General features: G+C 48.3%; 6 protein-coding genes across 6 annotated transcripts; 1 reads left to right on the top strand and 5 right to left on the bottom strand.

The window, feature by feature from the left end:
* Positions 1-217: 217 nt before the first annotated feature.
* On the top strand, positions 218-466 carry BC939DRAFT_385457 (RlpA-like double-psi beta-barrel-protein domain-containing protein-containing protein; the record flags this gene model as incomplete). Its single annotated transcript, XM_051551809.1, has 1 exon — positions 218-466. A coding segment is annotated over one exon (249 nt), but the record flags the coding sequence as incomplete, so codon positions are not given.
* A 1,626-nt stretch (positions 467-2,092) lies between these two features.
* On the bottom strand, positions 2,093-2,296 carry BC939DRAFT_382797 (uncharacterized protein; the record flags this gene model as incomplete). The annotated part of the gene is made up of 1 exon (XM_051551771.1): positions 2,093-2,296. A coding segment is annotated over one exon (204 nt), but the record flags the coding sequence as incomplete, so codon positions are not given.
* A 3,317-nt stretch (positions 2,297-5,613) lies between these two features.
* Positions 5,614-8,450, bottom strand: BC939DRAFT_464633 (uncharacterized protein). The gene is made up of 8 exons (XM_051557402.1): positions 8,276-8,450; positions 8,007-8,038; positions 7,728-7,824; positions 7,538-7,607; positions 6,901-7,325; positions 6,559-6,785; positions 6,274-6,469; positions 5,614-6,178 (listed from the first exon to the last, which is right to left on the bottom strand). Exons 2-8 carry the CDS (start codon positions 8,036-8,038, stop codon positions 5,849-5,851), a joined length of 1,377 nt encoding a protein of 458 aa, XP_051407909.1. The 5' UTR covers positions 8,276-8,450; the 3' UTR covers positions 5,614-5,848.
* Positions 8,451-8,778: 328 nt separating this feature from the next.
* On the bottom strand, positions 8,779-11,369 carry BC939DRAFT_464631 (Vps5 C terminal like-domain-containing protein). Its single transcript, XM_051557401.1, has 6 exons — positions 11,185-11,369; positions 10,817-11,053; positions 10,571-10,693; positions 10,360-10,465; positions 10,026-10,270; positions 8,779-9,907 (listed from the first exon to the last, which is right to left on the bottom strand). Exons 1-6 carry the CDS (start codon positions 11,275-11,277, stop codon positions 8,882-8,884), a joined length of 1,830 nt encoding a protein of 609 aa, XP_051407908.1. The 5' UTR covers positions 11,278-11,369; the 3' UTR covers positions 8,779-8,881.
* A 501-nt stretch (positions 11,370-11,870) lies between these two features.
* Positions 11,871-13,329, bottom strand: BC939DRAFT_507024 (uncharacterized protein; the record flags this gene model as incomplete). The annotated part of the gene is made up of 4 exons (XM_051560852.1): positions 11,871-12,067; positions 12,167-12,922; positions 13,028-13,123; positions 13,212-13,329. 4 exons carry the CDS (start codon positions 13,327-13,329, stop codon positions 11,871-11,873), a joined length of 1,167 nt encoding a protein of 388 aa, XP_051407907.1.
* Positions 13,330-15,115: 1,786 nt separating this feature from the next.
* BC939DRAFT_464626 (uncharacterized protein) lies at positions 15,116-16,687 on the bottom strand. Its single transcript, XM_051557400.1, has 3 exons — positions 16,422-16,687; positions 15,603-16,337; positions 15,116-15,493 (listed from the first exon to the last, which is right to left on the bottom strand). Exons 1-3 carry the CDS (start codon positions 16,633-16,635, stop codon positions 15,387-15,389), a joined length of 1,056 nt encoding a protein of 351 aa, XP_051407906.1. The 5' UTR covers positions 16,636-16,687; the 3' UTR covers positions 15,116-15,386.
* Between the last annotated feature and the right edge of the window lie 12 nt (positions 16,688-16,699).

Here is a 16,699-nt window from a genome sequence, read left to right as displayed (position 1 = left end):
GCTCGCTATCATCGCCACCGCCACCCTTGCCACCATGGTCTCGGCCGCTCCCGTCTCCAAGACCAACACCACTGCCACTACTATCACTCCCGTCTCGGCTGAGGCTCCTACTCGCAATACTACTGCTACGTTGACTTCTGGGGCAGACCAGGAGTTGATCTTGATCCAGAGCATAGCTGCCCCTTTCAGCGGCCGCGGTACCTGGTTCACAGACTCTGTTGGATCCTGCGGAACCCCCTTCAACACGAACGATTTGATCGTCGCCATGAACGCACACCAGATGGAGGGTACATCCCAGTGTGGTAAGTCCGTCAAGATCACGTCTGGAGGCAAGACTGTCACCGCCCGTGTAACCGATACCTGCCCTGCCCAGTTCTGCGCCCCCGGTTCCTTGGATCTCAGCCAGGCCGTCTTCAAGAGGTTGGCCCCTCTCAGCAAGGGTGTCATCAGCATCCAATGGGATTTTGTCTAAGCCAAGAAAACAATACCCAAGAACCGTTTCCTTCTGACCCTGGGCTTCTTACGCAGGCCCGATGTACATGTACTTTACCCTTGTAACAAATACCACATTTTTGAGAATATATACAAACAAACAAACAATAAACCCTATAGAAGAGGTGGAGGACTACCCATGCTGGCCCATGGTCTTCTTTTCTCACATTCACATCAACCATGTGGCAAAATTGTTTGTTGATGCAACAGGGGTGATTTTTTTTTTGACTTCGAAGTGGGCGAATAAGATTTTAGAACCCTTTTTTTTTATTGTTTCGGGAACATAACTCTATATGTGTCTATGCTGAAAAGAAGGATAGCTCAAGAAAGCAAAGAACGGGAACGATCAAAGAAATGAAGAGAAATATTTAGAACGATGGAAGGCGCAGTCATATTACATCCACTCAATGGCGCTCGCAAAGTATAGCTGTGCCTCTGGGAAGGTCCTCGTCAGATGAGGAGACAGAGCCGAGCAACCCGACAGCGCCGGTGACATCAACATCTCGTCCCGGACTACCAGTGGTGGAAGCTCAAATGGAAACGGTGGGATTTGGCTGGCGGACAGTTGTTGTGAGACCGGGATCACTTGAGCCGGCGAGTACAGAGGCGACCGCACTGGACTAGACGAAGGCGACAAGGGTAAGATACCGCTGCTCTGGCTGCTATTGAGACAGCTCGAAGTCGACGATGCCATGTCCAACGAGAATTGGGCAGGCGTTGAGCGGCAGTCTTCATACGATGGGGTCGAATACCCATATGAGGAAGAGGAGGAGGAACAAGACGAGGTGGAGCAAGTGCTCATAGTTGGGGCCGACATGATCGGACAAAGCGCGTTTGTTGTTGCTGTCGTCCATTGGGCACCATCCCGCGCCAGGCATTCGGGCTCAAAAGCTTCCATTGAGAGCAAGGAGGGGAACGTCGAGACTCCAAAAATCGAAGGCTCCTCTAGGTATGGTGGAGAAGGAAGCGATGACACTCCCTGAGAGGGTACCTCAATATCGCCAAGGCTATTCTCGTGGCTCAATAACTGACCAAAGGCTTTAGAGATTTGTCCTGTGGAATCATCGTCTTCGTATTCACCTTCCGCATCAATGTCCTCTGATTCACTATCCTCGTACTTGAGCTTATATTCGAAGTCATTCATGTCTGTTGAAACCCCTGAGGAGGAGGATATTGTCGAGAAGGCAGGTGAGCCGATAATGGTGCTAAATTGCCCTGGGGAGGAATTGTTCCACTGATCGATTGGCATGGAATAAAATGGCAGGGAAGATAAACAGCCTGCATCGGTAGAATCGGCCGAGGGAGATAGAGAATACGAGCCATGATTTGGAATCACGCACGCTGTTGGGATGTGCGGGTAAGGAGAGCTGGAGAAGCGGTGAGGCTTCTGGGTGTTACGCCGCGGTCGATGAGCAAGAGGATGCGCGCTGCAAGTACCGCCTGAGGACGAAGCGTCGCTGTACTTCGTGATGGATTTGGAGGTGGGAGAAGAACGCGTCGAGGACGAAGAGGAGTCAGATTCGATTACTGAGTCGTCTGCGATCTTTTTGGCTGCGTTGGCCATGGCTGCTAAAGCAAGCGCGCGCTTGCCAGTGCCTCGTTTGATGGGTGTAAACTTGTAGTTTGGGTACTTGATCGCGTGTTCAGCTTTGGCTCTCTCTGCGAGCATGGCATAGTACGCTCGTCGCTCGGGAGTCTCGTTTTTCCAGGCTTTGGCGAGTTTGGTCGATAGTTCGGTAGCGACCAGCCCAGCGTAGGCCTTCGCATGCTCCTTGCGATAGATAAGGAACGAATTCGATGGACGAGGGGCTTTTTTAGCTTGGGATGGATTGGATGTCTTGCTGGAGGAGGTAACCCTTGGCTTGGAGGATGAAGAGATCGAAGGCATAGTGTTCGTGTGTGGCTGCGTATTGCTGAAGGCGGATTAGGGTAAAGAGGCAATGGCTATCGGAGGTTGACAATAATGTTGAAGGAGCGAAAGGGGGTGATTTATACAACAGCGATCCTAGGCTATGCGCCAGTTACAGTTTCGTGGTAAATCTGAGAAGATTCTCTGACGGGCAAGGGTAACTCGTGGCAATTGAGCGACGGAGGAAGAGTGGTGAATGTACTGCAGCACTTTCTCTGAGATAGGATTGGATTGCACAGAAATGATGACAAAAGGCTGAGTCGGGCGGGATTTGCCCAACGGAATTTTCGAATGTGGTTCAGTGGAAACAAGGTTGTTTTTTTTTTTTTTTTTTTTTTTTTTAGCAATGCAGGTCGCAACGAGGTGGGGTACGGTTGGCAGGATCCGTGAAGGGTTCCCAATAAAAATAAAAAGGTAAAAAAAAAAAGGAAAAAAGAAAACTGGTATGGCAGCAAATGGAACGTCGAGGAAGCTTGTGGCGAATGTTGGTGATGGCTGAGGCAGGCAGACGTTGGCAGTAGCCTCCCTTTTATACATTGACGCCTGTTGACAGAGACAATGGACCGCCGGACGACGGTGTGCTGTGTAGAGTTAGTAACACGAAGGGAGAAAAAATTACAGAATAATGAATGGGCGTTTGTGGTCTTCAGAGGGGAAGTAAAGAATAGCACCATGGCTCAATTAAACACAGGCCTCGCCAACCTGCCTCCTTCGGATACTCCGAAGGCTGGAAGGCGTCGAAACACTGGCATGGACGAAATAGTCTTCAATCGATTCCTACGACACATAAAGGAGCCGCACGTTGACACATACATCCACGTTGACGCTGAGTGAGCACAGCACCATCTCAAACTAAAATGTGTGGCAGCTCATCACTCCTTTATGGTAGCTTATGGTAATTATGGTAGCCAGGGAATACACACAAAATACATAGTAGACTAACTACCCTTAGCACACATTGCGGATAAGTATCCTTGCCAAGGAAATGATATTTGTTTGATCTCTTCAAAAAGAATGAGAGGCCCCGGTCTCCTGCGGCGGGACTAAGACGCTAAGGACATCCGCAGAAAGGTTGTGGTGAAAACAAATGTGGTTCAAAGTCATCAATGCGTGTCCTCAATCCAGGGACGCTTCGTGTTGCCATTGCACCATCGCGTTCTTTCTGTATAGTCGCCATCAGCGGTTCAACTCTCTACCAATGAGCCGCTCCAGGCACACCTAGTTAGTTGATTACTTCGTATCCACAGCGATTCCTTTTACCAGTGCAATATTATAAGCGAGGCTGAGCAGTGTATCTCACGCATAAGATCGCCTGAAAGCAAGAATGTATTATTTCTACCCTGAGGGGCCAAGCGAGAGGCATAGGTGCAGCGGCGTGGTCTTCAGCTCCCCTATTAAGGCGATCAACCACACACCGTATTTGTGCTGACTTGGTTGCGATTTATTTGTCGATAAACAGAATGCAGAGGCTTTGTTCGCTGTTGTTGACAGCAGTATTGAGACAGTGGCTAGGAGCTTTACGATTCGGGATATGGTCAAGGAGGGAACGACCATGCCACCTGCAAGTTTACGACTCGGCTTGTTTTTTTTATGTTCTTCAATCGTAGAGTCATATGCCTGTTTGTTTTTGTGTATATGATCTATGAGTGTGTGTGCGCATCTGTGTATACCATTCAAACGACTCGCCACTTCCTCAGCCTGCTACACTGACGCGCACTTTGTTCCCGCGGAATGCAATGGTTCGTCTATTTGTCTATATCCATCAACGTGCCTTTTCAGTCTTTGAAATGTTATCTGATTAATGAACGACTCTTGAGACGGAGACCCCCCCATTCTCCCTGGAAACGGGAACGGAAATGGCTATACAAAACGCTAGTAGATCATGTCTTCTCTGGGCACCGAAATCGGCCCGCATCGCATCATAGAACTCATTTTGGCGTGAGCTGATTATAAAATATTTGCTTTCACGGAACAAACCTGGTACACATGGCATATGTAAATCGTATCGGCCATTGCGCGTGCTCGGTTCTCATCTGCTGTGTCGTGCTGTTGCCTTCTTCTGTCGAAACCGCTACCACAAAACAATAGGAAAATATTCCTGTGTTTACATATCAATGCACGTGTGTGTTTGCGTACGTGCATATTTGTGCATGGGTCGACAAATGGTAACCCGTTGTTTTGCCCGCTGAAGTTTAGTAACACACTATTCACTAGAAATAGACCGGTATATTATGCTCCGCAATATTGGCGCGCGTGGGGACAAAAAACGGGCTTTGGTTCCATACCGCCTCTCTATGCAAGAAATAATCGAACCTGCTTCCTCTTTCAAAAATGGATATGGACATATGCTGATATGCAAGGACGGACTGCCCCACAAGGATCCATCTGAGCCTCTCGTGTAGTTCCCCTGTTCTTTCTTGGGCGGTGACATGGGCTCCACTAGAACCTGGGTAAGTTGTGGAAATCCGAAACAAAACGGTGCGCTATGACGCTACGACGAGCAGCAGGGGAAGAAACTTGAACAAGAGGGATACAGTGCTGCATGTATTGGTTTGTACAAGAATGTGTATGTGCACTATATCGACACTTTTTTCTTTTTTACGAAGGCAGACCTTGCTACATGTATCCCCCTGCTTCTGTTTTTTCTCCTATTTCTGATGGTCTATCGGCATGCCATCGATGGCGGACATTCGTTGGGGTTACACAAGGAATCAGAGCCAGGGACACAATTCCAAATTTGGCGATCAAAAGTAATCAAGGTTGATGTCCGTGCGTCCGGTGGTTCTAAGAAAAAAGATCCACGGAGAGGTCTCGTTTTCTTTCATCCGTTTCATGTCGCCTACGTGAATGCAGGTCAGCAACAGCCGGTTTCCGTAAAGTTATTCTTGCACCCTAGTGTCTCTATCATAGCCTAAAAAGGATGCAGAAGGGGTGCGCGCTTCGAGACCTATTTCCAAGCAGCCTTGTACAACACTTCGCCAATTGTCTGGATTTCTAACTGCATGCAGCATGTTTCATTTTGTTTAGCCTGGAAATGAAATAAAAAAGGGGTCCAAGAGGGGTCGATTGATACATGAAAAGAACGTGGCATCGCTCCTGCAGCTTTGTGAGCTTCAGCTTTGCGCCTCAAACATGACATGCAACTCTCTCATTTTCGCACTTCAAAGGCTGAAAGCAAGAACGAAAAGAAAGCTCGCCAATGAAACCGTTTTAAGAAAAACCTGAGATAATGAAAACAACGTGGTCATCACTGCCACTTACAAGTTCATTTCCTGTCTACTGTCCATCAACTCACCCATCATCCCAAAACATCTTTCATACGAGAACCCAATGTTTATTAATTATCACAATAAGCCCAGACCCGACTATGATCCATACACTTATTTCAGTGAAAGAGCCGTTCATCTATCAATGCCTTTGTACTCTCTCGAATCCGCAATGTTCGCCTTATGCAGAGTTTAGCTGCTCCAGTTGAACCTCCAGCAATCGAATCTTGACATCCTTTTGTGCAAGCTGGTTCTTGAGGTCCTCGTTCTCTTGGCGCAACTTATGGTATGCCTCTTGGTAGTCCTTGTCGCTCTTAGGAGCCGTTACAATGGTCTCCGCCGCCTGGGCAGCCACGCTGGCAACAAATTCCTTCTTAACCGAGGCAGTGAAGCCCTTTTCGAGTGAGATCAGCTTTGGATTGGCAGTCTCGCCACCGAACCAAGCATCGGCAGTTAAGGCGGCTTCATCACTAATGCAGTCTGGGAACAAATCTGCTTGGAAAGAGTCCGACTACAATCCATTTACCGGCGAAGCAGTGTGAGAAATTGATACAATGTCCCTTTCCGACCTTACTCGTTTGACATTTTCTTTAAGGGTGTGCTTACCTTGCGAGGAACAGTAAAGCTGATGGGCTCTACGATGCCGTTCGAGACCTTGTAGGCTCTGGCGATCTCGCAATCGTTCACATTCAGCGCGCGTTTGGGCATGAAGGCAACTCCGCGCTGAGGAACGTTGGAGCCGAACTCAGATAGTGTGAACAAGTCATCATTCTCGTACTCGTAGTAACGAATGTTACCGTCACTAAATCAGTCAAAGATAGCGCGTTGTTAGAGAAAATCGTATCCACCGTGTTGACCAATTGACTGATGCATAATGAGCCGCTCTCTTACCCCTTGCCAGCCAAGTAGAGCATATTGCTGTCGTTATCGTAAAAAGGCATAATCACTCCAGACGAAGTATCAAGGTTGGTCGCTCTGAGGGGCTTCTCCAGGTTAGTGGGGTCCCAGATGTTGACTTGACGATCCGACATCTTGGAAAATCCGGTGGTGGCAAGTCGATTGCTGTCGCCCATCCAAACAACGCGCGAGCCCTTGATACCAGAGTGCGAATCTCCTTGCTATCAACACATGCAATCAGGTGAAAGCGGATGAATATGTAAGGACCGCAACCGATTCGACAGCCGGCCGAAAACTACACACGCGCATGACCATTAAAGCACAACGACATATTACCATAACAACTTTGTTGCTGCGAACATCAAACACGCGCAGCTTCTTGTCACGGCAGGTTGTAGCAACCAATGTTCCATTGTGGTTCCAGGCGACGCTCTGAATAATCTCCATGTGTCCAGTGATCTCCTGCTTCTCAACACCCTTCTCAACGTCCCACAGCTTCATGGTTAGGTCCGCCGAGGCTGACAAGAGAACGTTATCCGCAACGGGGTTAAACAGGACCTGTCCAACCTTGCGTCCGTGGGTGGTCAAGCGCACAACGGGCTCGATATCCTCCTCGCCAAGCTCCTCTGGAATGCTGTAGATAAAGACTTTGCTGTCCTCTGCTCCAGAGGCAACCAGATGATCATTGAAGGGCGAGAAGTCCGTGTCAAGAACGGCGGCAGAATGACCACGGTATAATGGAAGGGCGTCGGAAATCTTGCCTAGGCGTTTTCGTCATTTCAATTAGACACAGATTGATATTGAAGTGTGAGTGAGAAAATGGCGCAAATCAGAACCAATGCAGCCAAGGCAAGACGAAGATGTATCTGAGAGTTGGACATATCTAACAGTAAAGCTCTCAATCGTGACGTTCCATGCTACACAAAAAAAAAAAATGAGTAGGAGGAGCGGCTGAACATAGTTATGAACTCACCTGTCATTGACAAAGGAATGACGGCAAAGGCACCGCCGCCACTCGAGTTCCAGTTCAAGGAGAAGAATTTCTATAGAAAGAAAGTAGGCATTGTATTAGGGTCAATGCGATTTCTCCACAAGAACATAGCGACTGGGTCGTGCATATCATCTCTATCAGCAAAGTAACGTTGTTATCAGCAGTAACTTACAGGGTTGACCTTGATCAGATTGGTGTCCCAGGCGTTGCCAGAGACCTTGACGTTGTCATAGCTCAGTTCGCGTCTAGCGGCGGTACCATAGACGTGTCTACATACACATCAATGTTGTTGTGAAGAGAATGCAGGTCAGATATCCGATGAAGGTTGGTCTTTGAAGTTCCACCACAACTTTCTTGCGCCTTGCACTTTCTGCACTCCTATTGATCGAAAAGACTGAAGATTGGCGTGGCACTAGCACGGAAAGACCGCATGGATCGTAAACTGCCGTACCTGTACTTGGAAGGGCGGACAAAGCGAGACATCTATACGTCAGAAAGAGAAGCAGGCACGAAGTAAGTGTGAGATTCCAGCGGCTGCGTATGGGCGACATATCCTTGGAATGCAGCGCTCCTTCAAGAACGAATAAGATGGCGGTGGGACACCACATTGGACCTGTAGGCGTTAAAAGTGTCCAATGGCGCGCCATCACTTTTGGTCCCATCATCCGTTGGCTCGGAACGTGACAATCCATGACGGAGAAAGATGATGATGAGACATACTTTTTATGTTAATTTTTTTAAGCAGACAGGTGAAGAAGATGAGGGGATGAGAGCTGAGAGAAGGACGAGGAGGCAGAGATGTGTTAAAGAAACAAGAAAAGAAGAGGAAGAAGAAGTAAGAAAGAGGACTTTTCTGTGGGCTGCTTTGAGAATAGGACGTGGCCAACGACCCAGCAGAACTTGCGATTCTCTTTCACCAGAAGCAGCAGCCCAATTTCACATACTTTGGTATCCATGCACCTTCCCGGTCCAGGCAGAGCTATCCATACGGATCAAATGCAAGATCCTGGTCTGCCCTTGATCGCCGTCATGGCCTCCTGTGACAACCAAAAGGAACCACCGCCTTCATGTCCTATACATACACAGATATGCGATTTACCCTTTCTCCCTGTTTGTCTTCATCTTTGCTCATCTTGCACGCGGACTTGGATCGCAGCATAATTTCACCATCCGTGCGTGCACACTCGTACTCGTGCGTAGTGAATTCCATTTCTCGCGTATTCAAAAAAAAAAAAAAAAAAAAAAAACGCAGACTGAGGAAGTTTGTATGGGGATCGCTAGGAAGGTACGAGCCTTTTATTTTTAACAGCTACAGGCGCATTGGATCTAATCCGTAAATCCAGGCCGGACCATGAGCGGATCATACCCGTCCTTGTTTCGATCTTCGTGCTCCGTCGAGTGAATGTCCAGCTTGGATGGCGCCCCTAATAGAGACGCACCCTGATCTCGAGATAGGGAAGTCATGTCCCTAGTACTAGCAGCTGTCAGAGCGCTGACATTGGCGCTTGGGATCAGTCCTGTTAGAGACCCTTTCCTTGTACCAGTCTTCTTGGCGGGATGTGGACCAGCAGCAACGTTCATGAGAGTACCACTTCCTGATCGGCTCAGCTTCGTTGCTGGGAAATGGCTTGACCCTGAACGGACGCCTTCGTCCTGATCGCCACTGTTGTATCCACTGTTGTATCCGCTGTTGTACCCGCTGTTGTACCCACTGTTATATCCACTATTGTAGTCGCTATTGTAACCACTGTTGTAGCCAGCGTTTTGCGGCAACCGCCCTTGCTTGGGAGGATTCTTGGTTTCAGGTACCACGAGATTCGAGCCTGCCACAACATCGCCTTTCATGGTCTCTGCTCTGTCTTCCTGAATCAGATCTGGAGCGAAAGGAGACCCTAGTCCGGAGGGCCAATAGGATCGTGACCGTGTACTGGGTTCTGGGCCGACTCTACGACCTCTACCACCGTCTGTCCCGCTCAGCGCTCCGCCTGCATTCGTTTGCAGGCTATGAATGGAGTCCCATGCTTTCTCAAACGCCAGCAGTTTCTCCTTCTCGTACATGATCTGTTTCTCCGCATAATCCTGGACCGATGCGTGCCACTCTTTAGCCTTATCCTTTTCATATCGAAGTAGCTCACGAGTGACGACGATTTGGCTCTTCTTGAACTCCTCCTTTGTCTCGCTCAGTTTCGCGTTAGCTCCCTCCAGACTCAGCTTCACCTTATCAACTAAATCCGCTGCGGGAGATGTCGCTGCCTTTAGGGTAGCCTGCTCAAGCTGCGTCTGCCTTTTTGCGACCTTTTTGGATACTGATACGTATTCCGATAGTCGGTCCGTTCTAGAGTTCATCACATCCTGCAGGAACAACAAACAGCCGCAATTAGAGATGCAGGCATATGTCAAACGACAAATGCCCCGGTTGGAAGGCCACAAAACAGCAAGCGGCGATATGGGACGATGAGGCGTTAAATACCTTCAGCCCTTGAAGCATGCTCCGGTACTCCTGAACAAGGTCCATGAAATAAAATGTCTCGGCCTTCACTTGACGCCGTATACTCAAGCGCACATCGTCCGTGAGAACCCCAAAGATTTGCATTTCATCGTCCAATGCCTGATGCCGCTCTCGATTATCAATTCTCTGCCCATCCCCAAGCCGATGCTTGCTACTCAATACCTCCATAGTTGCGTCTCCGAGCTGAGAATAGGCGTCCCCAAGTTCTAATCGTGCATGAAATGTTGGAGTCAGATCTCATAGTAGAATATATCCATCTGGTTAGAAATCACTGCTTCAAAGAAAAATCGCTTACTCTCGCGCTCCTTTGTCAAACGCAACCCAGTATCTAAGAGTCCTGTAAAAGACTGCTCCATTGCAAGTATATACACCTGCCTTCTTTGGAACTCTCCTTGATCGTTCTACAGGGAGAAAGAAGGAAAATGAGTATAGCTTTGGATTACATCAAACAGAAATCGTTCGAGTGAAGTAAGAACCTATTTTTACGCCGTGGTAAGTTTGCTCACCTCTTCAACGTTCTCTGCTGGTCTGTATATCCTCATGCCCCGGTCATAGCTCGGTTTGATGATGTTGTCGAACCGCAGAAACCCCAAGGTCGTCCTTCTGGAGTCCACAGAATCCAAGTGAGTCTTTGCGTGGGGCGCATGTAAACAGGGTCAATGAAAAAGTGAGTAGGTTAAACCCTAGGCTACCGTTACGCAAATGATGTGAGTTGCATTGGGGTAAACCAACAACAAACAGGTCATACTTACCATCTCTGTCCCAACAAACCACAGCACCGCTTCGCTCGTAGCAAACTCTGTCCGGCGACAAATCCGCTGCAAAAACCTCTCGATTTGGACCCGCTTCTGCTCAACTTGATCCACATCCTCGCATAGTTTCTCGCTCAATGGCTCTGGAAGGGAGGGAATAACGTAGTCGACAAAGGCACTCTGCAGTTTATGGTGCAGCCAGCGGACTTGAGCGAATGTTCGAAAGATTGGATATGTCTAATACCACAATCGAGGACCAGCGCGTTGCAACAATCGATAACGTAAGGTGTGAGAATCCAAGAATGTAGCCGACGCAGAATGTAGACTCATGGTCTCCTTGGTCGCTGTAGCATAGTTCAGGTCATTACCGAGTCGGTGTTTGCTGGGGCGACGATGACCTTGAAGGTGATAGTTCCCCCGCTGGCAGCGGCTTCCGGGACAGATACTTTCAATGGCTTCATTGGTGGTTACAGAGCGCGTTGAGAAATACGGAGAATAAATTAGAATGAGACGATTATGCTGACGGTGATGCAATGGGAAAACGATGGTAAAGTTGGAGTTGGACGAAAAAAAACCCCCCCACAGGAGGGTCGAAATATTTCAAGTGACTTGTGATGCGCTCTGGGATGCAAAGGCTCACTAAAATACAGCGCCTCAGATCCGGAACGAACATGCACCTTCAAGTCAAAGAGCTGGGTTAGGCTTTGTAGTCAGTAGGTGTCCCAGTACAGTGCACCTTGACAGGAAACTGAGAGACGCGCTCTGACTACCCTTGGGGGTGGATATGTGGATCTCTAGAAATGGAGGCCACTGAGAGGCATATGTACACGTCGCGTCTTCTCGCCTGGTTTTTGAAGCCGACATCTGCTTTTATGGCCTGGTTAATGTCGAGTAGCAGCTTCATACACCTACAGAAGGGCAACGTCTTCAAGCTGCTCTTCCAAATGCCTAAAAGCAAGGCACGGTGCGCGACAAAGACAGAGCAAAAATGATAATGTGTGCAGCACTGAATAGATGCGACGGATGTTTATTAGAGATTTACGTGAACGTGTATCTACAGGCCCGATGCGTGCTTAACATCCGCAGGATATGACGGGCCTTCGAGGGACGACGAAGACGACCTTCGAGCGATTTCTGGAGGTATGGCTTCCTCATCTTCACTGTCAATAGCCTGGTATGGTGGGGGCTCAAGACTATCTGGCGCCTCATTTCTGATATGCTCCGGCCGTGGAGAGGTAATCTTGATATTCACTATATTCAATGGTCGGTGAATAGATTGCTGTTAAATAATAATAATAACAATAGTGCAATACATACATCATACTACATCCTTGTGCGGAAGGAACTTACTCTCCATCCTGACTTCTTTGGCTTCTTTGTCGGACATGAGGTTCGTTCTCACCTTCATGATTAGCTTCAGGCAGTATGTTTTGATCAAGGGCTCAGTCTCAATCGAGGCCGCCAGTTGCCTTGCCCCTGGGGGTTCGACCATGATAGTCTTTGTGAATCCTTGACTTGTTTGCGGCCACTCCTCAGCGGCCACGGGCAGATGAATGACGACCTTTTTCTCCTTCTTCCTGCTGGTGCCGAGGCTTTTGTTCTTGAGTTTCCTCCGCTCCGCAAGCGTCGTGTATTGCTTCAACTTCACTGCTGCACCAACTACAATCAGCTCCTGGCCCTTATGGATGCTGTTCTCCCTAAACGGCTCGAATAGAACCGTCAACGGCACGATTTGACCTTGATAAAGCACGTTCGAAGGGAGTGTACATGTGAACGGAACTATGTCATTCAAGATGCTGCTGTACACTTTGGGTTGTATCTGTTCATTAGCCCGAATGGAGCTGCTATACACCCAGACCAACTGCTTGACTGCCATGTCGCGGCGGGGGAAATCACGTCGGATATGAGCCTTGAACCGGTAGTGGAACCAGCCGCGTTTGCCCTCAATGGATGGTGGTAGTTCTGAATCGAGCTGGACCTCAAAGTTGTAGCGCGTGACGCCTGGAGAGATCGTCTTGGCGTCGATACGGTTCAACTTTACATCCCAAGACTTTTCCTGAAGACGTGAAATCGCATGATAGCTTGCAACCGACTCGCCGTGGTTTTCTTTTTAGTGAAGCAGAGTGGGTGAAAGGAAAGTGTTGCAGTATTAGTGGTTGAGAATTGCGACTTACTTAGGGTAGCAAATAGGCATTGGTCACGGTACCATACCTGTCCATTCCGCTTCTGAGCGTGCCTCGAATGTTACTGCAATATCGCCACCGTTTGTTGGCTTGACAGTTCGAAACTCTACATGCCCTCGAATGACTATTGTGGGTCAAGCTAGATAGACGATGATGAGGCTTCAGAGGTCTTAAGATCATGTCGATTAAAGAATATGGGATGATAGGTGTACCTGCAGGGGTTTCTGGCGTAGAGTAGTACAGAGGCTGCCCCTCTGGCCCGAGCTCAGGTGTGTCGAAATGAAGCGATATGGATTTGTCGCTGTCCTTGTTGAAGTTCAAAATGGCCATGTTTTTTTACCTTGATTGGAGCTTTACGATTGATCCTGCTGTGCGATATGATTTCGGCAGTAAGATATTGGTTTTGAACGAGTGGGAGGTGAGTCGGGGGATGTTTTATAGCATAACGGTGTAGAGTAAGAGCCTCTGGAGTAAAAGGTCCTCAAAGTCGAGAAACTTGAAATGTCGGCTACTCCGATGAGCACGCCGTCGTCTTGAGTTAATAGTAGACTAACTTCAAGATGACTGTGTGGCAGTGCCGTCTTCGAGAGAACGTATCCTACGATAATTTCTACAGTATTTTATATTATAACCCAAGCCTATGACAGTCAACGAACACATCTATATCGTCCAGAGCGACCTGAAGGCAAGTCTTCAACAGAACATTGTAATTGGCTTCCTGCACATCAACAGCGGCAGATATGAACTCGCTTACAGCATCTTGAAAATATCCTTGAGAATAGACCTCTTCTGCGTAGGGCCTTGAAGGTGGTGACGAAAATCCCTCGATGGGAACCTCCTTCTCGACGGTGCGGTTACGGAGAGCGATATCGACTGCCTGCATCTATTGGTCACTGACAACTGGCTTCGGGTCTTCGTAGTCCAGGTCAGATTCGTCGCCGTCTCCCCACGTATCGTTATCAGTCTTCAGAGTTGTCCTCATCCACGAAATCATTCTCCTTCAGCTGCTGGAAAGTTCCTTTGTATTGCTCGCGATCCACTATCTCGTGGGCGACCTCGACAATCGCTTGTGAAGGCCCTTCGCTATTGATCATTCTGAGATAGTTCAGGATGGAGAAGGCCTTCTGATCGGCGATGGCTTCTTCGTTTCCTGCATATCGTTCCTTGAGCTCTTCTTGAAGACGACTGACTTGATCTACCTTTGTTTCGATTTCAAGACCCAGTAATCGAGTTTTCTGATACTCAGAGAGGATGGGAGCTTGGACAAAGCAATTGCGGATGCAATTAGGAGTCACCTTCTTCCAAGAGCTGACCAAACATGCCCAGAGTTTCCCATTTGAAACCGTAGCCGTGGATGATCCTTTTCGGACGCGATAACTGCAAAGGACCTCGGCATCGATAGCCTTCAATGTCGCTTGGGCCAAACCGTTCGGACGGTGCTTGGCTGTAAACGTATAAAACTTTGTGAGTAAAAATCCTTTGAATTTGCACTACTACACTGTTCAAACAATATTGCGTTACTTACAAAGGACATAAAGGTTGCGTTGTCTGCGCCCGTGGCATTACTGCACAACCAACACTCGAGCAATCCGAGTGATTTTCTTACCACGAATTGGACCGGTAGCAAGGGTCTTATTGGACATAGCCTTTAGAAAAAGACCCATCTCATTGCAATTGTAGATGTTGTCAGGGCCAAAGTCCTCGAGCACCATTTGGATCTGTTCAACTTGAGTCCGGTAGAGATCCAAGTTGACCGATCCGCTTTCATCATGTCCGATGTATCTCTTGAACTTTTAGAGCCAACCATTTGAAAAGGCAATCGGCTCTGGTTTGTGCTCAGGACGAAAGAAATCTTTCATGAGGGTCCACATCGCCACAGCAGTTCCTTTCAGGCGACAGTCAGATATGTTGATGCCTATCAAAGTATATAGATTGGAGGATGTGCTTTTATAAGCGAGCAACTGCATGAGCTTCCGTACCTAAAGATTCTTGCTGTCTAAACCAGGTATAAACGGCCTCTTCCACAACCGCCATTGGTGTTGGCCTGTTGCGTCAGGTGGCAGCGTCGCCACTGCTTGACGTGGCTGTCCTGGGATATTCAACATTTTTGAGAGAGCGACATGGGAGACATATGGATTGTGCTCTTGCTCTGTGCGTATACTTCGTTTGGGATTTGTGTGATTTGGAAGCCGAGGTGTCAGGTCAGAGCGTTCGACATCGGGTCGTTTTGGGGCCGGGGCTGTGTGACCAGAGTGTTTTCTTTTGGGTAATGGTGGAAATAGAGGAAAGAGGAAAAAGCGTTGAGATTCATGATTCTTTAATGTTTACAACCAGTTTCAATTGAATTGAATACGGGACTGGATCCCTGTACAGCATATATAATCCGTCTACTCGCTGTTATCCCCATCATCTCCATCCCATACTGCGGTATACGGTGGCAGATCCTCAACAGGGGGGTCAGTCGGTGGTCTGGGCCCGGTAATATTCACTCCCACTACGGAAACGTAGCACCCGCAGTTATACACGAAAGAAAAGTCAATTAGAATTTCTTTTCCTCCGCCATGGCATGGGCAAAAGCTAATCTTAAAGGACAAATCACCTACTCTCGATGCGGAATTCTCTTGCTTCCCTGTCTGTCATCGAGGCAGTCTTGATGCGCATAATCAACTTCAGGATGTGGGTCTTCTGAACAGGACGCGTTGTCGTAGTGCAAGAGAGTTGAGGTGCCTGTGGAATATCGACCAGGATTGTCCTTTGTACTCCATTCGCTCCTGGCACCCAACCCTCTCTCACAGGCAGGGCAAGGACTTCCTTCGTCTCCGTCTTGACGTTCCATTTATGCCAGAGCCGTGTGTATTGCTTTAACTTGATGACTGCGTTAACAATTACCAACTCTTGATCAAAGTGGCCACTCGAGGAGAGGAAGGGATCGAACTTGATTGTAAGGGGTACTGTCTGTCCGAGGTGAATATTTTCGCTGGGAAGCGAGCACATGAACGGTAGATGGAATTCCCAGACACCAGAATACATGTAGGGATCAGAAATATATTCGGGATCAGGCGCGGGTAGGCAGGTACTGAAGGTCCATACGTCCTGCTTGAAGACAATGTTGCGTCGGGGAAATCTTCTGTGCAATGTGGCTGCAAATCGATAGTTCAACCATCCTCGCCGACCACTGATAGACGATGGCGTCCGTTGATCCAGAACGACTTCGAAATCGAATCGTGTCCTTCCTGCACCGACCACTCCTGGCTGTGGGTGAGAAACTGGGACCTTCCATGCCTTCCTTTGAAGTACCTCCTTAGAATGATATACCACTGTTGATTGACCGTAGTGTCCTGGAGAGTGGAAATGAGAAGGATTAGAGCATCGTTAGAATCAAACATAGTCGGTAGAAGAGAGTGATAAATGAAGAAACTTACTAGTCCATCTTGCCTCGCTTTTGACACGAAAAGTCAGATCCAGGTCCCCACCCTTGATGTCCTCGACGGACTCGAACTCTACAAAGCCTCGGATGGTTCCAGGCACTTCAGGCGTCGCAAACACCGCTGGCAGATTTCCTGGGCCACGATAGGGCGTAAGAATGACCACCTTGAGCAGTTGTTCTTGGTCCTTACTAGCGATTCTTGTGAACATGATTGTATGACAGACTGATAGAACAGCCAGTTGAGTGCCTTAGAAGTGTGAGTGTAAAGGAACA

The sequence above is a fragment of the Gamsiella multidivaricata genome, assembly GCF_025024155.1.
Source record: "Gamsiella multidivaricata strain RSA 2152 chromosome Unknown BC939scaffold_84, whole genome shotgun sequence".
In the NCBI taxonomy this organism is placed as follows: Eukaryota; Fungi; Mortierellomycota; class Mortierellomycetes; order Mortierellales; family Mortierellaceae; genus Gamsiella; species Gamsiella multidivaricata.
The sequence above is the reverse complement of the archived record's forward strand: the minus strand, read 5'-3'. Positions and strand labels throughout refer to the sequence as shown.